Genomic DNA, 25,968 nt, shown 5'->3' with positions numbered 1-25,968 from the left:
AATATATTCCCCCTCCAAATTTTTATGATGTACCGTATATACTCGTGTTGAATGTGCTGAAAAACCCTACCTCGGCTTATACACAGGTCTATAAACAAATAAACTTACATTCTCATCTTTTGGCGCTACCAATGCTTGCCACAGCTCCCCTGCTCCCGACCCCACGGCTCCTCTTTTTTCCTCTCTTTGCTGTATTAGCCAGCAAAGACGTGGTCATGCGGTCTGCCGACCGGCGCACACTTTGATGCGGCGGTGTCACGTCATAGTGTGCACCGGGCGGCAGAGTACATGGATGTGCCTCTGCTGGCTGTTACAGCAGAGAGAAGAAAGAAAGGGATCCGCAGGGAACCGCACCGAGCATCGGGAAAGCCAGAAGGTTAGTATGTAAGTTTATTTTTTTATGTGCTGAACAAACTGCAATATACTAAACTGGCTATACACTACACTGGGCTGGCTGGATATATACTAAAGGGGATGGCTGACTATATACTACACAGGGCTGTCTGGCTATATACTACAGGGTGCGGGCAGGCTATATACTGGGAGCTGTGACCAATGCATTTCCCACCCTCGGCTTATACTCGAGTCAATAGGTTTTCCCAGTTTTTCGTACTAAAATTAGGGGCCTTATACCCGAATATATACGGTAAGTGGTTTTTCTGTACAACATCATAACCATCCTGTACAATCATTATATTATCACATTCTAGTATAAGTTGTCATCTATGCTGCAGTGTTTGAAAAAGTCTGCACTACAGTCTAAATGTCAAAAAACCTGAAACATGGCCACTACTAAAGAATACTCCTATTGGCAGTTTGGAGTGTGTGCATATTTTGCTTACCAAATAGAATTGGGTAGGAACTAGAGATGAGCGAACATGCTCGTCCGAGCTTGATGCTCGTTCGAGCATTAAGGTACTCGAGACGGCTCGTTGCTCGGACGAGTATTTCCCCTGCTCGAGATCGAGCATTTAATTAAAAAAACACAGTGAAGAACAATGAAGAATAGAATAAAAACAGTGAACACAGGATCATTTAAGTGAAAAACACAGTAAAGAACACAGTGAAGAATAGATTACAGATGTTCGGCACATCTGCTTACTTGTCGGAAGATACGCGCGGAACGGTGCGAACAAAATAGTATGTGAAGAACAATATATATGTGTGAAGAACACATTGCAGAACACGGTGAGCAGGACAGAGACAACGAGGAGCAGCACAGAGACACCGGGGAGCAGCACAGAGACACCGGGGAGCAGCACGAAGACATGGGGCAGCAGCACGGAGACATCAGGCAGCGGCACGGAGTGGCACGGAGACATCAGGCAGCGGCACGGAGACATCGGGGCACGGAGACAGCGGGGCACGGAGACATCGGGGCACGGAGAGAGCGGGGCACGGAGAGAGCGGGGCACGGAGAGAGCGGGGCACGGAGACAGCTGGGCACGGAGACAGCGGGGCACGGAGACAGCGGGGCACGGAGACAGCTGGGCACGGAGACATCGGGGCACGGAGAGAGCGGGGCACGGAGAGAGCGGGGCACGGAGACAGCGGGGCACGGAGACAGCGGGGCACGGAGACAGCTGGGCACGGAGACATCGGGGCACGGAGACAGCGGGGCACGGAGACAGCTGGGCACGGAGACATCGGGGCACGGAGACAGCGGGGCACGGAGACAGCGGGGCACAGAGACAGCGGGGCACGGAGACAGCGGGGCACGGAGACAGCGGGGCACAGAGACAGCGGGGCACGGAGACAGCGGGGCACGGAGACAGCGTATCTCCCGACAAGTAAGCAGATGTGCCGAACATCTGCAATCTATTCTTCACTGTGTTTTTCACTTAAATGATCCTATTCTTCACTGTTCTTCACATCTGCTAACTTGTCGGGAGATAATATACGCGCGGAACAGTGAAGAATAGATTGCAGATGTTTGCATACATCTGCTAACTTATCAGAAGACATTCTTTTTCAATTAAATAACACATTTTATTCCCGAACCATGGTCCCTTTGAAAAATGCTCGAGTCTCCCATTGACTTCAATGGGGCTCGTTATTCGAGACGAGCACTCGAGCATCTGGAAAAGTTCGTCTCGAATAACGAGCACTCGAGCATTTTAGTGCTCGCTCATCTCTAGTAGGAACCAACTTTGCGACATAAAAGTGGATTTATTGATGAGCCAAAACATACAATCTACACTAATAGTGAATCAACATTTATTTGGAGTTCTGCTTCTGTGTGTTATTGATGTTCTATATATTAAAGTGAAGCTGTCAGCACAGATTGACCTTGTACACTACTCGTATGTTGACAAGAAGCTTTACGCCTTCCAGAACATGTTTCTTTCATGTGGGGGGTGATGTCATGATCCAAAAAATCTACTTTAAAGGGAGTTGTAAATAGATTGTACGTCACAGAGGTGGACGTTATTAGACTTCAGGAGACATTTATTAGACTTCAGGAGAGACAATTATTAATGTGCCCGAGTGCATGACTGTCAATTACAGTGTAGGGGCATTTTGATGCGATAAGGATTTCTGTGCTAAACTCTCAGCCTCTTTGATTTTATACAACTAATTTATATCTTATTTCATTGTTGGGCCAGGAAAGAAATGGGCATAAACTGAAATTAAGCGGTAACATGGTGTTGATGGCAAGGGAGTTGCTGTAGCGGGAGTGTGGCTCTAGATGTGACATAACGACTTAGCCTTGGTATACAAACAGAACCTGGCAGTAACAGGTAATGCAGTGCTAAAACCATGATTCATGGGAGGTACTTATTTTTTACACATGGATTTTTTTTTATACATGGATTTTCCAAGTATTTATGAAGTGTTCGTGCCACTTTTGTGTTACGAGTGAACTTTGTCCGACACTAGAAAACTGTACACCTAAAGGGGTATGGTAGATTGTGCCAAATTTATTACTTATTATTATTACTTAATATTATTGAGTTGTGTCTTAGCATACATGAAGCAAAGTGCAACAAAAAAGGTGCAACTGTGTCACATCCTGAAAACAGACCAAATTTACTAAGAGGATGCGCCACTATTGGATTATCGACAGTTTGCACCGGTTTTCATATATTTGAGCCAAAGTGATTAAACCATGCCCTAAACCTTACCTGCTGAGTGTACGTCGACGGAGGGGCGGTCCCTACTGTTGACCTAAATCTCCCTGTTCCTCTTTAAAGGGGTTTTCTGAGACAATTATATTATTGATGTATAGGACTAGCTATGGATAGGTCATTTATAATGAATAGCAAAGTGTGTGAAACCAAGAAGCCGCACTGATGAGTTGTTAGTTGAGTAGCCTGTGTCTCCCTCCAATGTATAGCAATTACACATGCTGACTGCAGGCTTACCTTCCATTCACTTCAATTAGTTTTGAGCCTGCAGTATCCCTAAACTGCTGCTATACAATGGACGTGATCATCAGTCAATCAGTGAGAGTAGCAGGTGTCACATCAATACCAGTCTCAGCGGCCTTCCCGTTTTTGCATTTTCATTTTTTTCTCCCCTTCTTTGAAAATCCATAGTTTTTTTTTTTTAAATGTTTGTTTACATGGCTTTATGAGGGCTTGATTTCTGTTAAACAGATTGTACTTCCTATTGGCAGTATGTAACTTTCCATACTGGGAAGTTGGAAAAAATTCCTAATGCAGTGAACCTGTCGAAAAAAAAAACCTCTTTTGTGCCGTTTTCTTGTGGCCTTACACTGTGTGCTTCAAATGACACCTAACATTTATTTGTATGGGACACAGCGATACCAGTTCTAGGGAAAGGGGGGGGGGCGATGATTTGTCACTCACCGATGACATCGCGGGAATCACAATCACGGCCAAGACGGCGGCGTGCATGTGCCACTGGCTGTTACATGCTGTCAGCAGCTTTGCCAGCATCATGTAAAGGGTTAACAGCCACAATCACCATGGGTGTTTGATGCACTATGTTGGCCTTCTCCATACACACCTTGCCACGTTGTTCTTTGTATAAAAGGTCATTAATATGTCATCAACAGAAAAATTGCCCAGCAGATTTTATGTCATTTAAAATGTCTTTAATGAATAAAAAAATTGAGTAAACAGGTACAGTACAGGTTTTTCATCATTTATTTTAGTACGCAGTATAAGGCAATTTATGAAAATACATTTATGGAATGTAAAGGTGAAATAACCAACATTAGAACTAGAACATATGATGGACTTCTTTGAAAATGTTCAAGTCCAGGTATTTTTTGAGAAGGCGATTTGTAGTCCCAAGTGCAGCAAATGTTAGCAACAGGAACAGTGAGATGAGACTGAGGTAGAATCCAGGGATCCTGAAGAGAAGAAAAAATAACCTGTAACATTTATAAGAGACATCTTATTTCCAAAATCTCTGAATTTCTAAATGTACTGGGAAGCTGGTAAAATCACAAATTTGTTGAATTTGAGATATTTTATACTGTAAATAAATAAACTATTGTTATTCTTAGTGGAAATTTATTTTGTTGAATCACTTTTTTTAATATATTTTTTTTAAACTTCCCCACGGTGCTCACATGTGATCATTAGATCACTTGTGCATTAGACGGAAATACTACTTTTTTTGCAATTCATGGCAGAATGACACTACTTCACAGGCAGGGTTCAACGGTAAAAGATAATCGAAATGCCTGGAAGCCTTCGGAAATATCAGAGATTCTGACACATAAAGGGGAATTAATCATACACTGCCGTTTGTGCGCCAGCTTATAATAAAGGCGTAGTATTGCGCAAAAACCTGCAAATAAAATATGCACGCTTGAAGCAGTGCACAAGAAATTATTCCAGTGCTTCTATGTCAGAAACTGGCAAAGAACTGCTGATATATGCCCCCCATATATTTTGTCAGGACCTTTTTTCATGGATCACTCATAGACTATAATTTATGAGACTCCATGAAACACTGATGCCAGACTGAAGCAAAACAGTTAATTTTCGTGTGCAGGTAGCCTAAGCCTCCTACTCTGGTCTGATTAGACCATGGCATCCAGTGCACTCACCAAACTTCTACATGGGAACCAATTATCAACTGCTGACACCAGTTCATTGTGTAAAGAAGAACCATCCACCACATGTGTTTTTCATAGAAAATGTTTCACTTTTAATTCCACAGGTTGAAACTGACCAATGAGAACTCATGCAGTACAACCATAACATATGTGTTTGGATGGATAGAAATAGAGATGTTCTAATATTGCCATGTCCCTATTGAGGATCTGTTCTTTATAGAAACCATGTAGGCCACGAATGTGTGACTAAGGACCTAAAAATTTAATTTGATACATTACTTACCGGCCCTGAGCAGATGTTGTATAACCTTTGAAGTAGAGATGACGTGCAAATATATACAGTAAGCCCAAAGCTGCAGCTACTTCTGCAAACATAAGAAAGAAAAAAAGTAGTAATAACTTCTGCAGAGCCAGATATCTTTTATTGAAGGTGGCTACAATATATTATGTACAGTCTTTATCGTTGAAATGAAAGTTTGTCTAACTCATATTTAAAATAAATACTTTTTCTGCAATTAGGGGAAAATTCAGAAATGTGTCCTCAACTTGGAGGAGTAGAGAAATTTGTTAAAAAGTTATTTTTAGTGGATTTTAGGAAGGGCTGAAGTTAATGCTGTTCTAAATATACAAAATATGAAGCATGGCATAAGGAACCAGAGAACTGCAATGCTGTGACCAAACAAACTCTCAAAGTTTGGATCCAATGCACCATCTGTAAAAACATAATAAACAAGTGAATCCACTCACCACATGAAGTAATAATTATGTGTTCGGAACCGGTGTACGACAGCATGGAATGAAACCGCTGTGGTGTGTGAGCGAGAGCGGCAATGGTTTCACAGTTTTTTATGTCATTTATATACTTCATATTTGGTATACAGGCGGTCCCCTACTTAAGAACACTCGACTTACATACGACCCATAGTTACAAACGGACCTCTGGATATTGGTAATTTTTTGTACTTTAGTCCTAGGCTACAATAAACAGCTGAAATAGTTATCAAATGTGTCTGCAGTGAAGCTTTATTATTAATCCTGGTTCTAATGACAAACCAACATTTTTAAAATCCAATTGTCACAGAGACCAAAAAAGTTCTGGCTGGGATTATAATGATAAAATATACAGTTCCGACTTACATACAAACTCAACTTAAGAACAAACCTACAGACCCTATCTTGTATGTAACCCGGGGACTGCCTGTATTAGGATACAGCATTATCCTGACATTTGCATAGCTCATGAAGTGTTTTTATCTAGGTCCCGTTAATATTGACTTGATTTAGGATGGACCTGAATTGCACATTGTACATATCTAAATGTTGCAAGTGTGCAAGTGTATTTTTTATCTTTTTTATTGCTTACAAAGGCCCAAGGGGCCAAAATGTCCTGTTAACACTAAACAATAAATCACTTGTATTTCAACCATGTTTTGCACAGTTTTCTATATACAGGCATATTTTTTTAACAAGATGCAACTGAATATATATATGAGCTCGGCATGTCAGTTCAGTTCCGGTTTGCAGCGTTCGGGCCATTCGATCCGGGCAGCACGCGTTGCGAGTGTAGAAGGGGGCCTAAGTGTTTGGAAAACAACACGCAAGGTCACTCACTAGTATAATATTGTAAGTAGATCTCCATTTATGTCCTCAGCTGTATAGTGCTGTTTTTTGCATATTTGGAAGAGTAAAAATAAAATGACTTTAAATCAATAATATCACTTTACCTTCATAGAAGAATATGCCGGCAGTCCACAGAACAACCAGGAAAATTGAGAAGAACTCTACACAGTTCTGTCTGTAGAGGAGAGACTAGTTGTAACAAATAGTACTTGTCAATGCCGAAAACAGAAAACATGTCTATTTTATTTATTTATCGGAAAAGGCTCAGTCTAGAGGAAGACTTCCTCGGTGGATATGATCACACCGCTTTTTCATGCTCTTCTGGAGAGCTGGGTCAGTGGTTACTGCCAATGTCACCAACTATTATGTTGTTAATCTTCTAGAATGAGATTCTAGATCATGAGATTGGAGATGCTGATCAATTCAATGGAACTTCTGAAGACAGGGCAAATAATTGTACACAACTACTGCTCCATTAAAATCCTCAAGGATAAGTGATAAGTTGTCATTTTGGGGCAAACCCTTAAAGAGGACCTGTCATGTTAATTTGGGACCCTGAACTAACTAAAGGTTCTTATGGACCTGTGGTTTAGTATCCCAAATCAACCTTTTGGACGTCTTTACATTTATAAATATTTTCATTTTAATTTTTTAATTTTTCACCTAGATGAGGCACATCTTCAGATCCCGTTCCAGCACTACATCTCGCGTTGCAGATTGTGAACCTGGGACAGTACCCTGTCATCACTCCACATGCACCATAGCTACTGCGCTTGTAACACACTGGCTTCACATGTCTAAATGTGCAGGTCCCGAGGGAACTAGGAGAAGGTGAGTATAATTTTTTTTTATCCGAAAGCTTAAACATCAAACAAGGTGATTGGGGACACTAAACCACTGATCCATAAAATCAAAATGCAGTATTTGAGATACATGTAACACGGATGTATGAGCAGATACTGTATCTCCATGTACATCTAATTTCATTCAAAGGCAGACATCATTAAAGGCATTATTTCCACAGTGGCACCATGTGATCTTGGTCACCTTTTAGTAATTGTTTGTTTGGCCACAAATATTCATCTTCTAGGACCGTAAAGGTCAGAAACGCGTCAGATTTTTTATCCTCCATACCTGTTACTGCTTTTTTCCATGAATTAATAAAGAAACAACCTTCGACTCAAGCAACAGTGAGTGCGAACCTCGTCCTTTTCAATTTTCCACAAATATTCATGGTCATGGTTTTTACCATAAACTTACTGTGCTCTGAACGTCCTCTCAAACTCCGGATGGCCTGAGACAGCTGGAGGCATTATCTTATGTTTTTTCCTGGATCTCCCCACAAGCCCGGCATAGTAACCTACAACACAGAATAATACGAACTGAGAAATTTCTCCAGGGATATTTCAGATGCAGGGGAAAAAGGGACAATTGTTCTGGAGACTTTGCCACTTTGTTTATGTGAAAAAAAATTCAGTTTACCCAGCATCATTGAGGGAATGTTACTAACATGGAATTAGAAAGCTTAATAGATTGTTTCTCATCAACAAAATCTGAAAAGATTTGTTATCATCCTCCCAAAAGTGTCCACTGTGTGGCACTGCTGGCTGTTTTGTGGGTGGGTTCTCCTGTGTATGTAGGTTTAAAGGGATCCTGATAGCACAGATGACCAAAATCAATCAGCACCAGTGCCTTATGCACCATGAAATCAGCTTTCATTCTATCGCTTCTTATTCCTCAGTACTGAGGCAGCAGGGAAAACAGGAACTTTAAATCCATATAGCATTGAGGATAATAAAGTCAATGAGGCAGGCATCTAAGTGTCAAAGTCCAACTCTCTCTGACTTCACAGGCCTCCAACACTAAACTGAGGTCTCCACATTTAGAGACATTGCTGCAAGGTCTTTTTGAAGTCCTCTACATGCACCATATATATGGGATTATAATACATGCAAGGTACATTAGAACATTATTTGGCTAGTATCACGGATATCAGCACTCTGTACAGTGAGAGCAGTGGTCAGCCATGCTGCTCTGTCCAATGTGCATGCCATGGCATAGAAGCTGACAGGGGCGTAACTAGGAGAAGCTGGCCCCATAGCAGATTTCTGCATGGGCCCCCATTCCCCTTTTTAAAAAAAATGACATATTGTACTCAAATGTTTATACAACAGCAGTTGCTATGGGGCACCCAGTATCACGGACTCAGTCATCGGCTGTAACACTAAAGAATGGATGATGTGCACAATTATATACATATTATGCTGTACATTGTACAGAATAATAGGTATATAACATATTTGTAATGTATATATGTTGAATACAGTATGTTTGTATTTGTTAAACATATAGGGGGTCATTTACTAACGGCCCGATTCGCGTTTTCCCGACGTGTTACCCGAATATTTCCGATTTGCGCCGCTTGTACATGAATTGCCCCGGGTTTTTGGCGCACGCGATCGGATTGTGGCGCATCGGGGCCGGCATGCGCGCGACAGAAATCGGGGGGGCGTGGCCGAATGAAAACCCGACGTATTCGGAAAAACCGCCGCATTTAAAAACCGAAATGTGTCGCTTGGGAAGCGCTCACCTTCACCTGCTATGGGATGGTGCATTCCGGGGCGTTAAGATTATTTTCAGCGCAGCAGCGCCACCTGGTGGACGGCGGAGGAACTACCTTCTTAAATCCCAGCCGGACCCGAATCCTGTGCAGAGAACGCGCCGCTGGATCGCGAATGGGCCGGGTAAGTAAATGTGCCCCATAGACTATAGGTGTGTATGGTGCATATATACTGTATTTGTGTATATATGCTATACTGTATGTGAGTATATGTGAGTGTATAAATGTGTGTATGATATATAGACATATAGTATATATATATATATATATATATATATATATATATATATATATATATATTATGTACATATTTAAGTGGGAAGGGGGCCCCATTTAGAAGTCTGCTATGGGGACCTGCCTCTCCTAGTTACACCACTGACTCACATATACACACATTTATATACTTATATACGCACACATAACATTGGTTTTGGTTGGTTTTACTAGAGAGTACATTATACTGTGCTACACTGTTACATTGTGTTTTGGACAATATAGGGGCATTATACTTAATAAGGGACTACGCAAATTTGCCAAAGTTTGGAAGGCTTGCTTCATAATTACAAATTGAGGCATGGTTACTTCAGATAAAACCCAAAAACTTGAGAAGTTAACAAAGCCTTATAGTAGACAGCGTCCCTCAAAAAGATTGATTTTTTTTTGCATCTTACTGGGAAATCCTGTGATCGGATATTATATAAGATAGATACCCTGTCCACATTATGTTAACTTTCTGTAGCAATCTTCTATTACAAAAATGCAGCTTTTTCAGGTTTTACAGGTCGGTCTTGGAGTACAAGCCCTTACACAATACATACAGGAGAGGATGGGACATTTTTGGATTCTTTTTTAGTGTTATGTGTCTCTGATAACTCTCCACTGTAGTTGGTGCAGGTGATTACTAAACGAAGTAGGATGACTCCGCTCTCAGGGCTATAGGTCAGAACAACATCAATAATAATAAAATGTTTTGAAAATGAATGCAAAAAAATATTACTGGTGCATTTTCAACACTTCAAATATAAAATAACTATAATATCAAATATCAGATGTGTATCTCCAGTTTATATCTTTATTTTACAGTTCGGGCCAAGGAATAAATGCTGCAGACAATAACAATGAAAAATAACTTACGTAATAAGGATAGATTAGATTATTGCCAGGGGTATCTGGCAGAGAACTAATACACTCTTTTCCATTTTAATAATTATCCCCAAGAAAGCCTCTGATTGCTCAGTGTAAATGTAATAAATAATTGTACTGCTAACAGAAGTAAAGTTTTGGTGCTGAAACCCCTGTAAATGGAAGTCATTCACCTAAAACAATATTTCAGTCATTTTAAAGGCAACTAATCAGCGAGATCACACAACAGGAAGTCTTCAAGTGAGCTGTATTCCCGCAGGAAAAATTGCCCAGTTTTATGAACAAGGTGATACATTACATTCTACATGAGCTGAAACATGTCTCTTACCATGCTGACAGGCAGAAAGAAGGGAAACAATGGCGAGGAGTACGGTATCTGATTCAAAGCCCATAGTTCACGGTGTGCAGGTTCTCACTGTGAGTGACATCTGAAGTTACACAACAACCAGTCCAATATCCGCCTCATCCTGAGACACTCCCACACAGCTGACACTCTATTGCAGGTTACCTGAAACGAATCTCACCTACAGCCTAGCTCTTCTCCGCCACTAGGAATTTTGGGACCTCTGAGTGAAAAGATGTATGGGCCCTCCTCACACTGGAGGTATTATTAAACCACATCACTTCCAAAATTCATTCTCCTATATATAGTTCTCTGGAAAAAACTATAGCGAGTACAGCAACCTTGATTTATTATGTATACTACACCCCCTGAATTAATTACATACAGCACCCCCTAATACATTAATATAGAGCTCGATTAAGGGTGTGTTTATATACCATAGAGTGCAAAATGTCTTAAACCCTTAAAGGAAACCTACCATTTCAGATCGTCGGTGTAAGCTGTAAACACCGAGCACCAGCTCAGGGTGAGCTGGTGCCGGTGCTTAGTTTCGTTAGTGTTATAAACCGCGGTATCGCGGTTTTAACACTTTTTAAACTTTATAGCAGAAACTGCTTCGGCACTGCGTGCGCACGATCTGCATAGGAAATGCCGCAGGCGTTGCACGCGCACGGTCGCGCGCAGCGCCGAAGCGGCTTCTGCTATAAAGTTTAAAAAGTGTTAAAACGGCGATACAGCAGGGGGGGTTTTTTCGCTCATTTCTCGCGCTCAAATATTTAACTTTTTCATTTTTCAGTGTACAGAGCTGAGGAGGACTTATTTTCTGCATAACAAATTTTACTTCTCCGTGGCATTATTTATTATTCCATGCCGTGTACTGGAAAGCTGGGAAAAAATTCCAAATGTGGAAAAATTGGAAATTGTTTGCGGCACATTCTTGTGGACTCAATTTCTACGACTTTTACTGTGCGCTCCAAATAACACCTCTGCTTTATTCTTTGGTTCGATGCGATTACAGTGATACCAAATTATATAAACACACTACATTTTCAAAGATTAAATAAATGTGTACGAAAAAGAAAACATTTAGACATCTGATGCTGTGTGATATGTCATTTCTTTGTGAAATGGGCTGATATTTTCCTGATATTTATACCTAACATGTTTATGATTATACTTACCGTATTTATTTTTATTCAAGCTATGTTGGGCATCTTGAATATGTAAAAGTTGTACATGTGATGACACTTGGTACAAGGGGTAAAAGAAGCTAAGAAAGTTGATATATACACAAGTGCCACATATAGCTGGTTCAAAATAATACTTAGAATTCAAAATGTTAGTATAATTCAATATTTTCAATACATCAGATTAAAAAATACATCAGATGTTTATCATCTGTAAACAACATATATTCCAAAATATATTACAGGTGGTCCCCTACTTAAGAACACCCAACTTACAGATGACCTCTAGTTACAAACAGACATTTGGATATTCTGTACTTAAGTCTTAGGTTAAAATAAACAGCTATAACAATTATCAAAGGTGTCTGCAATTAAGATTTATTATTAATTTTGGTTCTCATGGCAATCCAACATTTTTAAAATCCAATTGACACAGACCAAAAAATTTGACTGGGGTTACAATTATGAAATATACAGTCCAGACTTACCTTATATACTCGAGTATAAGCCTAGTTTTTCAGCACAAAAATATGTGCTGAAAACCCAAACTCGGCTTATACTCGAGTAAACAAAGTATAGGTTTTACCAGGTTTTTGTGGTAAAATTAGGGGTCTCGGCTTATACTTGGGTCGGCTTATACTCGAGTATATACGGTACATACAAATTCAACTTACGAACAAACCAACAGAACTTATCTTGTATGTAACCCGGGGACTGCCTGTACACAAAACACACTAAATAATATGAACGCTTCTATAACATGGAAAAGTAAAGCATTTACAGTGGCCAACATATGCCAAAAAAATAACAAAGTAAATAACAGAGTAAATACCAAAAAAAAGCAAAAGCCAAAATATACAAAAAAGAAAAGGTAGAAGCAAAACGCTTCCGTTCCGATAATCTGAATAACTCCCTTCTTAATCTTCTGTAACAGTAGTTCACAATCTTTGAAAACTAGTTTTAACATTCTAACAGATCTTCAAAGAAGAGACAGCCTCAGGCCTCAGGCTGTCATGGTGACAGATCATTACTCCCTGTGACGTCATGGGGACCGACAATCAAAACAAAGATGGCTGGGTCTGTGTTTTAAATGCTGGCTGCTGCTTTTCCAGTGGCAATCAATAGGTTAACACCGGCAATTTGTGGTAGCAAAACCCATGTCTCTATGAAGAGGGCTCTTCATATTTTTTTAATGCGCCATATACTATTATGTTATTATGTTACTATTATGTTATGTACTATATGTTGCAGCAAACACCCACTATGAATATCTGCAATATGTAGTAGGGAAGTATATGGTAGGATTGATAAGACAAAGTACCCTCGGTGGGGTGGTCTGAAAAATAGTTTAAAAAAAGCCCTAAAATTTAAATCGCCCCCTTTCCCTAGAACTGATATAGAAATAAACAGTAAAAATTATAAACATGTTAGGTATCGCAGCAAATTTTCTGATCTATCAAAAACAGTTATTCTCGGTGGTGAACCTTGTAATGGAAAATGGCGGACAAATTTCTGAAATGTCACTTTTTTGCCATTCACACATTAAAAATGTTATAAAAAGTTATTCAAAGGTTTTATAGTCCCACAAATGGTAGCGATGTAAACGTCATCTCATCCCACAAAAAAATTACACTTCACACAGCTCCATACACCAAAGTATGAAAAAGTTATTAGTGTCAGAACATGGCAAAATTAAGAATTTATTTAAATTTACAATTTATCCTTGTAACCTGGATCCAACAGGGTTGCCATCCAGTAATTGTAACTGGTGATTATCCAGGCAACTCCGGTATTGTTGGACAGTCAACGGACCAGGCTGCCCAGAGGCAAGGGCAAGCTGTCCTTGGTTGTAGGTATCTCCACTTCCTCTTCTGCATCTCCCCAGCCACGCTCCATTGATACCTATTAGCTGTTCCTGGTTTCACTCCTCTCCTCCAAAAGTGATCTCTGGCTGGACAGGGGAGTACCTGACCACTGGTACAGCAACCCACCCTTCGAGCCAGGTGTAGACTGGTATGACACTTGTTCCTCCTCTCCTTCTTCTGGTACCACCATAACATCTGCACTGACCATATTGGTGCTATATTGGAAGCAGTGCAGCATGGAAGAGGAGGGGTAAGAAACTGGAGGGAAGGAGGGATGTCCAGCAATCCTGGGTGGAGGCAGAATGTGAGCCTAAGTACTGCCTGCATCAGGAACAGCCACCACCACATCAACCCAATGGGCAGTTAAGGAATTGAAATATCCCTTCCCATGCTTACTCTTTCAGATGTCAGTTGTAACATGCACCTCGGGACTCATGGCATTGCCTAGTGCACACCGGATTTTCTCCACAACCTGTTGGTGCAGGGGAAGATGAACTGCTGGGAAAAATAGTGGCTGGGAACTTCATACTGAGGAACAACCATCAAGCCTGAATGAAAGCCGTTCAATGGCTTTAGAAATGCTCTAATTCAGAGCAGTGCTTATGCATGGCATGGCCCAAACTCTGTCTCTCTCTCCGCGCGGCCCTGGTCAGCCTGGATCGGGAGAAGGCCTTGCACCAGTTCATGGGACAAGCCCTGCACAGGTTCGGTCTGGGTAAGATGTTCTGCTCCTTTGTTGACCTAATGTACCTTGATATCCACAGCTCTGTGTTCGTGAACGGCTGGAAGACTGACCCCTTCCTGGTGCTTTTGGGGGTCAGACAAGGCTGTCATCATTCAACTCTTCTTTTTGTTTGCGTTATAGAGCTGTTCGCGGAGTCTACCCAGCAGAATGAAGAGATCAGAGGGATCACCGCACCGGGCCTGGGACGCGATGAGGTCAAGTGTTTGCTGTACATGGACGACATGACCGTCTTCTGCTCCGACCGGAGTTTGGTGATGGCGCTTGTCCAGACCTGTGAGGATTTCGGACAGGCTTCGGGGGCAAAAGTCAATTGCAAGTTGGAGGCCATGCTTTTCGGAGACTGTCAGCTTGCTTCTTCTGCCCGCTTCCCCTTCACCATTTAATGGGAGTTCATGAAGGTTCTGCGGATTTGGTTCGGGAAGGAAGGCGCAGCCCTAAAGACCTGGCAAGAACACCTGTCCAAAGAGAAGACCAAAGACGCCCTGTGGGGCCACAGACAGCTCTCCTTAAAGGGGAAAACTCTAGTCCTGCGTAACCAGGTGCTGCCCGTACTCCAGTACGCGGTGCAGGCGTTGCCACCCCTTTTTCCTCATGCCCCTCTGGAGGGCTCTAGGCTGGGACAAGTGGGAAAGCTCCTTCCCTTACAACTGGGACGCGCCTTGGTACTATGCCCAGGCCATCCGCTTTGTGAGGGATCACCAACTGGAAGCCTGATCTGTGGAAACCAAAGACCATGCACAAGCTTATCCAAGCCGACACTTCTTACTGCCCCAGGTGCCGTGGAAGCAGGAGACCCCTCTGCACCTGTTTTGGGGGTGCCCCTTTGCTCAAAGCCTGCTGGACGACCTGGAATAGCAATTAGAGGACTCTGTGTCCAGGAGCTCCTTGACATACCATGCGGTACATTATGGTCTGTTCCAGGGATCTCATGCCATTGAGGATATCCAGGATGCCTGGCTCCTTATAAATTGTTTTAAGGACACCATCTGGTACACTAGGAGACCCCTCACTTGGAACAGGACAACCTTCACAATATTGGATTGCTGCAGATTGGTCCTCAGCAACCTGCAGGATTGTGCAACAGCAGGTAAACAGTGAGACAAAGAAGAAGTGGAACCCTATGGCGGGAGCCCTCCCTTTCTACTTATTTAAAGGGCAGCAGCAATGACAACACTCCCCTGCCCAAGCAGGAGTCTATGTCTTTACTGCAAGGAGGCAGTGAGAACAGGTCAGGCTGTGTCTAACTTGATGGACCCCCTGCTGTGAGCTGGCTCACCACCCCCGCAGCTCAACACCTCCCGGGGGAAAACCCCAGCAGCAGCAGCGCCATCACGCTCCCACCGGAAAACATCCAGTTTGCACTTGTTTTGGACTTTTGTAGGGGTTTGTGGGTTTCACATATATTATGCAAATCGAGCAAACCAGGAAGTGGACTTTTGGGAGGTACCCCTTCCTATTTTTCCCCCTTGTGTGTCTGTATATCAATAAAGCTTGACGCCAGTGATCCCCACCCCCCACCCTCTCCCCTTTCTCCCCACACCCTTTCCCAAATTCACACTAGGTCATCGCCATAATTGAAAGGCCATGCATGTTTAGTTAGGTTCATTGAGCAGTGTGCAAGTGTAGCATTTTCATGCGATAGTTGAGGTTTATACTTCTGTGTGCTGTTAATACTAAGTGTAAATTTTAATTTATTGCATATTGGGTGTTTGTCTTTGCTGTGATACAATATACACTGTGCAAATGTATATAGTAAGATTTATGCCATATATGGGCGAAAGAAATTTAAACCTCCTGTTACATGGAGGCAGATGGCCTTGTGACTTCGTGGGACAGGCTGAGCCAACCGAAGCAGCAGAGGGAGCTTCAGATGTCATGCATGAACGCTTAAATTGTTAACCCCTTTCCGACATGTGACGTAATAGTACGCCACATGTCGGGTCCCGGTACATGGAGAGGGCTCGCGGGCCGAGCCCTCTCCATAGCCGGTAAGTCTTTGCTGCATATCGCAGCAAAGGCTTACCGGTAACACCCGCGATCGGTGCCGGCTATGCCGCGGGTGTTTTACTGCTGATCGCCGCCGGCAAAGGTGCCGACGGCTTAAAAAAGACGGCAGCGCGCGGGCGCCGCCATCTTTCCGTGGATCGCTGCTCCCCGTGACGTCATCGGGGAGCGGCGATCCGTCGCCATGGTAGCTTCGGGTCTCACGAAGTCCCGAAGCTACTTCGGATTAACCCATTCATTACAATGTGCTGTCAGCACATTGTAATGTATGAGTAGTAAAATCCACATTTACTGCCATACTGTAGTATGGCAGTATATGATAGGATCGTAGAGACACCCTAGGGAGTCTGAAAAATAGTAAAAATAAAAATAAAAAAAAAGTTAAAATAAAACAATTATAATAAAAAAACCTAAAAATTCAAATCACCCCCCTTTCCCTAGAACTGATATAAATATAAATAAACAGTAAAATTCATAAACATATTAGGTATCATCGTGTCAGAAAATGCCCGATCTATCAAAATATGATAACGTTTTTTCACTGTGATTAATCCCGTAACGGAAAATCGCGCCCAAAGTCGAAAATGGCACTTTTTTGCCATTTAAAAAAAATTTAAAATTCTATAAAAAGTGATCACAAGGTAGTACAGTCCTAAAAATGATAACATTGTAAACGTCATCAAAATCCAGGAGGTTTTAATTTTGTTAAATGTATGAAAACATTATAAAACCTATACAAATTTGGTATCCCCGTAATCGTACCGACCCAAAGAATAAAGTAGACATGTCATTTGGGGTGCACAGTGAAATCCGTAAAATCCAAGCCCACAAGAATACGGCACAAAAGCTTTTTTTTTACCAATTTCACTGCATTTGGAATTTTTTTCCCGCTTCCCAGTACACGGCATGGAATATAAAATACCACCATTTTGTAATTTGTTACGCAGAAAATAAGCCGCACAGCTCTGTACATGGAAAAATAAAAAAGTTACAGATCTTTGAATGTGGGGAGTGAAAAATGAAAACGCAAAATCGAAAAAGGGCTGCAGCGGGAAGGGGTTAAGGCTATGGCCTTAACATCATCGCCCCTTTGCTTCTTCTACCACAGAGACTCCCACCAATGCCCTCCTTCTCTGCCATCCTTTTATTATCATCGTAGATACCTTCTGATGGTTCACCATCCACATCTGCATCTTCCGACACAAGGTATTGGGAATCTTGTAATTCTTTGTCTGGAGCAGGTTGGATGGGGCTCAAATTTCCAGCTAGGAGAATCATCATACAGCAAGAGTCAACGCTCCATTACTTCTGTCTGAGATGACTTTTCTGTTTTAAAGGGCGGTAAGTAGGGCACTGCACTTTCAACAGAGGTTGAGTGTAGCAAAAATAATCCCATGAAGTTTGAGGCACTATCTGCCATGTAATTGATCAATGCAAATATGTGACCAGTATACGCTGCACACCATGGCACCTGCTTACACCAGAGGAATTTAGAGCAGGCAGAGAAAGAATTTTTTCGTCTCCCTGCAGTACCAGCTCCATCACCAACATCAGCACCACCACGGCCACGCCCCTGTCACTTAAGTCCTGCCTTCCTCATTTAAAAAAACCTACAGTACCATTTGAGGATATAGATGAAATAATAACAATGGCACTACAATGTTTTACTGTATGATGCAAATAGGTCTAAGAGTGATAGTGTAATTTAACCCTGACGCAAGGGATGTAAGACTGGTAGTCTGAAGTAATAGTGATGCAAATAGGTCTAAGTCCTCATTCACATGACCATTATGGAGGCCATGATCTGGCCCCAAACTTTGTAGTCAGAGCATGGCTCCTGTAGAGGTTTTCCGGGATTCATTAAGGCAGTTCCTCCAACGTCCACCAGGTGGCGCTGCTGCCTGAAGAACATCGGAACGCACTCAAGTTCACCGTCCTATTCCTAGTGAAGGTAAGTGCAAGCTCCACAACACTCCGCATGCCAGCCCCGATGCGCCACAATCCGATCGCATGCGCCAAAATCCCGGGGCAATTCAGGGGAAATTGGCGCAAATTGAAAATATTCGGGTAACATGTAGGGAAAACGCGAATCGGGCCCTTAGTAAATGACCCCCACTGTGTTTCACTGCACTCTGATGGAGGCGGGCATGTCCTATATGTTGCGTTTCACGGCTGCAACTGTTCGGTTTTCTATGGAGAGGGGAGGGGTGAGAAGAGCTCTCCCTTCCGCTCTCCTGCAACCGGCCGCATACCTGCCCAGCTTATTGGCCAGGAGAGGAAAAATTTGTATGCAAGGACCCTAAGACTGGCATTTTAAATCAACACTGGATGATGCCAAAATGCAAACCATACTGACATTGTGCATTGAGGTATTGCTGAATTATGCTAGAATTGCAAACTATACTGTGACAGCACCTTTTAGATTTTAATGGAACTGCAATCTATTCTCTGACAGCGCCTATTTTGATGGAACTACAAACTGTTCTGAGATTGTACCTGGTTGCAACAGAGCGCCGGAACCGGATCCTGGCAGCCAAGAGCACCAGTAAAAGCTTCATCGGAGCACCTGAAATGTAAGTGATCACAACAAGGGCCTTACCTCAAGTCAGGATGAAAGCTGCACTAAGGCTCCAGTGGTAGCCATAACCAGGCTTAACGCCTGTCCTTGGCAAAAGTGGAGCTACGGGCAGTGTCTCTTCTGTCAAACCAACAGCAGCACACCACCAGTTCATCACAACACTGTTAGCGAAGCATTGGCACCCCTACTGTACTAGCCCCTTTACATATCTGTAGTCCCTGTCTATTTGTTATTGATATTGTTATATTTTTATACCGTAATTGCATCCCCATATGTAATGTAATGTGTTCATGTAACCTGCATTGTGCTGTATTGCAATGTCCTGTAACTATGTTTGTATGTAACCAAGGAACTAGCTACAAATAGCAATATAGTAACAATAGCCTCTTGAAGTATTTATGTATTTGTATTGTTAAAACTGTCTCTACCTGTGTAACAATCGCTGGAATACTATGTACAAAATAATTTCCCCCCAGGAGATCAATAAAGTTGTATCGTATCGTAAGATGCTGGAAATACTAATAATACTAAGTCTGGCACTGAACTATGGCAGCGTATCATTAACTTAATGCAGTTCTTTAAAGTGTCCTAAAAGGTGCAATTATTTCAGATTTCCACTTGCCCCAATCAAAGAAGCCTCCTGTTCCTACCAAAGTGCCCTGAAAGGGTCAATCACTGGTATTTGAGAACTCCCTGACTGCCTGACTGACACTATGAAGAGCAGGAACCTCTACATATATCTGTCTCCTGTCTGTAATGGTGTCTGGACATGTGACCCTTCGAAAATATAGCAGAGTCACAAGAATCACATCCATGCCTGCCGTGGCTAAGGGGGTGCAGGCTGGTTGATAGGCTGCTCGGCCTTCAAAATTTCCAAAAATATATGTACATTGTGTGTTAATTGATCAAAATATGCAGCTGAGGGAAAGTAAATTTTTTGTAGAAAATTGCACACAGATATATTATTAAACACTTGCTTACACAACGGTAACCCAAATAAAAAAAATATCTATAAATCAAGCTAAGCTGAGATAACAAAGGTTTACTTTTAGATGGATGTGAATGTGCACCATTGTATTTGTAGCTCAATAACGGAAACTGACACAATACATAAGAATTTCAGTGTGAATGCCATAACTTCGGTATAAATAATGGAGGAATGGTGTGTAATAAAAACTTTACTCAATAAAGAGTTTATGTTTTTAGTGTTACATGTAATTTCATGGACAAGTTCTGAGTTGCAGTGTTAATATGTAGACACATTAGGAGAAGTGGATATCCTCTTTCTCTCTCAATTATGTAAAAAAAAAAAAAAAATTCAACATATGAAGATCAGTGAGCAAGAGTGTACTGGGTAGAGGAGGGTTAATAACATGAATATTATTTCATGTTATACCCTTCAAAATTTTAGCTATAAATCAATATTTACTTTATTAGTGAGTGTGAGAAGCTCCTCCGTACACCTATCTCATTCTCCTTCATTCTGCTTGCTGGCTAAGAAGGAGGAGCATCCTTCAGAGGGCTATAACTTCGAATCCCTGGCACCTAGAATATTAGGCAAATCTCTCTTCTCTGCATGACTGCACCCTCTGGATCTCATTGTTCAGGGCGCAATCACACGTTGTGTTTAACCCCTTAACGACTTGGCCTTTTTTAGTTTTTTCACTTCCATTTTTCACTCCCCACCTTCAAAAATCTATAACTTTTTTTATTTTTCCACATAAAGAGCTCTGTTATGGCTTATTTTCTGCGTATCAAATTGCACTTCGTAGTGACGTGATTCAATATTCCATGGCGCGTACTGGGAAGCAGGAAAAAAATTCCAAATGCAGTGAAAATGGTGAAAAAACACATTTGCAACGTTTTCTTGTGGGCTTGGATTTAACAGCTTTCACTGTGTGCCACAAATGACATGTCTACTTTATTCTTTGGGTCGGTACGATTAAGGGGATACCAAATTTGTATAGGTTTTATAATGTTTTCATACATTTAAAAAAATTAAAACCTCCTGTACAAAATTTTTTTTTGATTTTGTCATCTTCTGGCGGCAATAACTTTTTCATACTTTGGTGTACGGAGCTGTGGGTGGTGTCATTTTTTGCGACTTTTGATGGCGTTTTCATTGCTATCATTTTTAGGACTGTGCGACCTTTTGATCACTTTTTATTAATTTTTTTATATTTTCCAAAATGGCAAAAAAATGTCATTTTTGATTTTGGACGCTATTATCCGTTACGGGGTTAAACGCAGTGAAAAACCGTTATTATATTTTGATAGATCAGATATTTTCGGACGCGGCGATACCTAATGTGTTTATGATTTTTTATTAATATTAATATCAGTTCTAGGGAAAGGGGGGTGATTTGAATTTTTAGGTTTTTTTATTATAATTTTTTTTTTTTTTTTACTTTTTTTTACTTTTACCATTTTTCAGACTCCCTAGGGTACTTTAACCCTAGGTTGTCTGATTGATCCTACCATATACTGCCATACTGCAATTACTGCAATTACTCCTCATTCATTACAATGTGCTGATTGTAATGAATGGGTTAAAACGAGACAGCTTCGGGCCTTCGTGAGACGCGAAGCTGTCATGGCAACGGATCACCGCTCCCCGTGACGTCATGGGGGAGCGGCGATCCGCGGCAAGATGGCGGCAGCATTGCCGGCGGCGATCGCCGTGAAAGCACCCGCGATCGGTGCTAGCACCGATAGCGGGTGTTACCGGTAAGCCTTTGCTGCAATATGCAGCAAAGACTTACCGGCTATGGAGAGGGCTCGGCCCGCGAGCCCTCTCAATGCACCGGGACCCGGCGCGCGCCGTCGGGAAGGGGTTAATGCATGTGTTTAAAAACGCATTGCAACAGCTGAAGAGAGATTTGTCTAATTAAACCGCTGTTAACACTTGCGTTTACAAAACATTAAAGTTAACAAGTGTTTTAACACATGCATTAACGCATGCATTGACGTGATGTTAAAGTGTGTGTTAACAATGTGTTGACTGTTGCATTTTGAAAACACACATGTTAACAGCTGTTTAACTAGGCAAATCACTCTTCAGCTGCTATCTTGCTAAATATCTGGTTACATGCTTAGAGATACTCTGATAAATTCCATCTAACGCTGCCATTTAGGCACGATCAGTGTGAAGACTCCTCTACAGAGACATTTCGCTATACAGTAGAGACATTCCATGGCAGATATATCTACTGAAGTTTGTGTGAGACGAATGTTGGTTTACAGGCTTTTCTGATTTAAAAAACAAAAAAGGTTTTGTTGTTGTTGTATATATTATGCTCTTTATGATGGATTTTTTGATGTATTTGATGTATTTTTAATTTAGTATTTTTTAATTTAGCATTGTGTTTTATATTGTACTTACATAAATATAGGGGAAATAATAAATACTATACTGCCTACTATAACCCTGGTAATCAGTCCATGCAACAGTAATAGGGTTTGAATATTGGGTTTTTGATACTCTAGTCTAAACTATCCATGAGCACAATATATACATTCCCAATTGGTTGAGAAGGTATGCTTTGAGTAGCCCCACTTTTTCTTTTTCAGTTCCCCTAATTTATTTATAACAGCCACATATACATACAACCAAATTAAATTGTATACAGTTCTGCATATAAGGCCACCTAGTTTAATTAAAATCCAACCCCTATATCCAGATCCCCCAAAGACAGTATATAGAGCCACCGCTCACACAGTATAGACAGCCTCCAACAGCAGCACCCCACCACCACCACAGTATATACGCCCCCTCGTATACATGGCCTCCTCCTCAGTATACATGGCCTTCCCCCTCTATATACACTGCTCCCCCAGTATATACACAACCTCAACCCCAATATATACACAGCTCCACCAGTATATACACAACCTCGCCCCCAGTATATACACAGCCTTACCCCCAGTATATACACAGCCTCCACCATGTATATACACAGCTCCCCAGAAGTAACATATACAGCCATGACACCCCAAAACATAACAAACCAGGTAATTGCATCCAGCCCTGCAGCTCCTCATGCTGCACCACTCTGCCTGTCAATTACATTGGTGCCTTAAAGGCATTAATAGCATTGCTTTTTCAGGTAGTATAGACTTGCCAACATTTGGCAAGTCCATACTACCAGCGATTTGCTGCCCCTAAAAAGGGTCCACATTCTGCCACCTGAGGCTGGGTTTCATTATTGCATTTTTATCGCATTTTTGTTGTGATTTGGACAAAAATGCTTTACAACCTTTTCAGTAAATAGAAAGCAATTTCCCTGCAGGACCTGTGATGATGTCATGATCTCATGACCCACAGGAAAAAGTAGTGTACAGTATCAGCCTATAGATGATAACATGGCTGCTGTGAGGTGAGAGGGAAGTGGGAGACACAATTTTGATTGTGGGAACTGAATGAGAGGGGAAGGAGAGCTGACTGGGGGAAGTGCTGACTGAAGCCAGGGCATGAGTGAAAGGGGGGCATAAGGGGGGCATGAAGGGGGCTCCCTGAATGAAGAGAACATGGGGCGGCATGAGGGGGGAGAATAACATAAGGGGGCTCACTAATTGAACCGTGGCCTTACTGAATGAGGGGGCTCAATGAATTAAGAGAACATGAGGTAGAAGGAGAATATAAGGGTGTTAACTGAATAAAAAGGAGAACATGAGGAGGGCTAAATGAATGAGTATGGGGGTCTATGTGATGTGAGGGGTAAACATGGGGGAGATTAAACATAAATGTATTGCCTCATGTTGCGTTGCAGAAATGATCTAACACCAAATGACAGAACCAGAGGTGCACCACTCAAATCATAAATGTTAGATGTCTATCCCATACAGTGACCTTTTTTAGTTTACACACAGTAAGCAGGGGCGCATCTGCCATGAGGCTAGTTGAGCATCTCGCTCAACTCGAGGGGGGGACAAGGGGCTGGGCGAGGGGGCTGTCACCGTGCTCCCGCCAGCCGGCACCGAGTATCCGGGCTGCCTCCGGCACTGTGCTCCAGCCCCGCCCGGCCTACCGGTCATTCCTCACTCCCTGCATACATTAGCTCCTGGTTTTCCCCCTCGGCCCCACTCTGCTCTCGGCTCTCCCGGGCCCCTTCTCAGCTCTTGATCTCTGCCCCCGCTGCTCCGCTGCCCCCTGCTCCCATATATTATATTTGTGTGTATGTGCATGTATGAGTCTTTATGTATATTCTGTATATGGTGTGTGTGTGTATATTTGCTGTATGTATGTGCAGTGTGGTATATGCTGTATATACTGTTTGTATATGTGTATATATGCTGTATGTATATGCAGTATTTGTGATATTTATCAGGGCTTCTATTTTGTACTACATGGCGGTACTCTGAATGAATTTTATAATATATGTCGACACGCTGTATGCATTTTATACTACATGGCGGTATTCTGTGTGAATTTTATAATATATGGTGGCACACTGTATGCATTTAATACTACATGGCAGCACGCTGTATGCATTTTATATTACATGGTAGCATGCTGTATGCATTTTATACTACATGGCAGTATGCTGTATGCATTTTTATACTACATGATGGTATGCTGTATGCATTTTTATACTACATGGCGGTATGCTGTATGTATTTTTATACTACATGGCGGTATGCTGTATTCATTTTTATACTACATGGAGGTAGGCTGTATGCATTTTTTATACTACATGATAGTATGCTGTATGCATTTTTATACTACATGGCGGTATGCTGTATGTATTTTTATACTACATGGGGGCATTCTGTAATCATTTTATACTACATGGCGGTATGCTGTATGTATTTTTATACTACATGGCAGCATTCTGTAATCATTTTATACTACATGGAGGTATGCTGTATGCATTTTATACTACATGGCAGCACGCTGTATGCATTTTATACAACATGGCAGTATGCTGTATGCATTTTATACTACATGATGGTATGCTGTATGCATTTTTATACTACATGGCGGTATGCTGTATGTATTTTTATACTACATGGCGGTATGCTGTATGCATTTTTATACTACATGGCGGTATGCTGTATTCATTTTTATACTACATGGAGGTAGGCTGTATGCATTTTTTATACTACATGGCGGTACGCTGTATGCATTTTATACTACATGGCGGTACGCTGTATGCATTTTATACTACATGGCGGTACGCAGCCATGCGCCTCCATCTTTTTTGAAGCCACCGGCAGCTTTGCTGGCTTCAGTAAGACTTATGCAATATGCAGCAAAGACTGACCGGCTATGGAGAGGGCTCAGCCCGTGAGCCCTCTCCCTGCACCCGAACCTGTCGTGCACCGTACTATTACGGCGCACTTCTGGAAGGGTTTAGAGGGGCACAAGAACTGTTGTACCACAAATTAATGGAGTGGCAGGATAGACATGCACGCTGCAGATACATATACTGTCTATGTCACTGACGGAGATAGCCGAGTACAGATATGAATAGAGCAGCAGACAACATGTTGTACTCTGTTCATTTGCGGTACAACAGACTCCTGATCTTGTGATCCGTGGGAACCCCAATTGATTATTTGGGGACACATTTCTATAGTTTGCGTCCAAAAGCAATGAGACTAGGCTAACCCCTGACTAAGAGACAGGTAAAAGATATGCTTGTAATTTATGATAAGAATGACTTCCTGGCATCCCACTAGTGTAACTAGATGAAATCAGCAGCCAGGGATGACTGTGTGCCTAGACATAAGATGCTAGTCATTGTTTTTCTGAATCACAGTCCCTACAGATGGTCAAGAATTCTTGCTTTTCTGTCATTTATTATACACAATTTTTAAAATCTGTAA

At 41.8% G+C, this 25,968-nt stretch overlaps 1 protein-coding gene across 1 annotated transcript; it reads right to left on the bottom strand.

Moving 5' to 3' along the window:
• Positions 1–4,076: 4,076 nt before the first annotated feature.
• Positions 4,077–10,877, bottom strand: LOC140105073 (microsomal glutathione S-transferase 2-like). The gene is made up of 5 exons (XM_072128999.1): positions 10,747–10,877; positions 7,916–8,015; positions 6,760–6,830; positions 5,319–5,400; positions 4,077–4,321 (listed from the first exon to the last, which is right to left on the bottom strand). The coding sequence occupies exons 1-5, from the start codon at positions 10,808–10,810 to the stop codon at positions 4,189–4,191; spliced, it is 450 nt and encodes a 149-aa protein (XP_071985100.1). The 5' UTR covers positions 10,811–10,877; the 3' UTR covers positions 4,077–4,188.
• Positions 10,878–25,968: the final 15,091 nt, after the last annotated feature.

The sequence above is a fragment of the Engystomops pustulosus genome, chromosome 1 (genome assembly GCF_040894005.1).
Source record: "Engystomops pustulosus chromosome 1, aEngPut4.maternal, whole genome shotgun sequence".
Taxonomy (NCBI): Eukaryota; Metazoa; Chordata; class Amphibia; order Anura; family Leptodactylidae; genus Engystomops; species Engystomops pustulosus.
This window is presented reverse-complemented; position numbering and strand designations above follow the sequence as displayed.

Coding starts and splice junctions, on each gene's coding strand:
- LOC140105073 (XM_072128999.1), bottom strand. CDS start 10,810: ATGGGCTTTGAATCAGATACCGTACTCCTCGCCATTGTTTCCCTTCTT. Junction 8,016..10,746: donor TCTTTCTGCCTGTCAGCATG/GTAAGAGACATG, acceptor TCTGTGTTGTAG/GTTACTATGCCGGGCTTGTG. Junction 6,831..7,915: donor GAGAGGACGTTCAGAGCACA/GTAAGTTTATGG, acceptor TCTCCTCTACAG/ACAGAACTGTGTAGAGTTCT.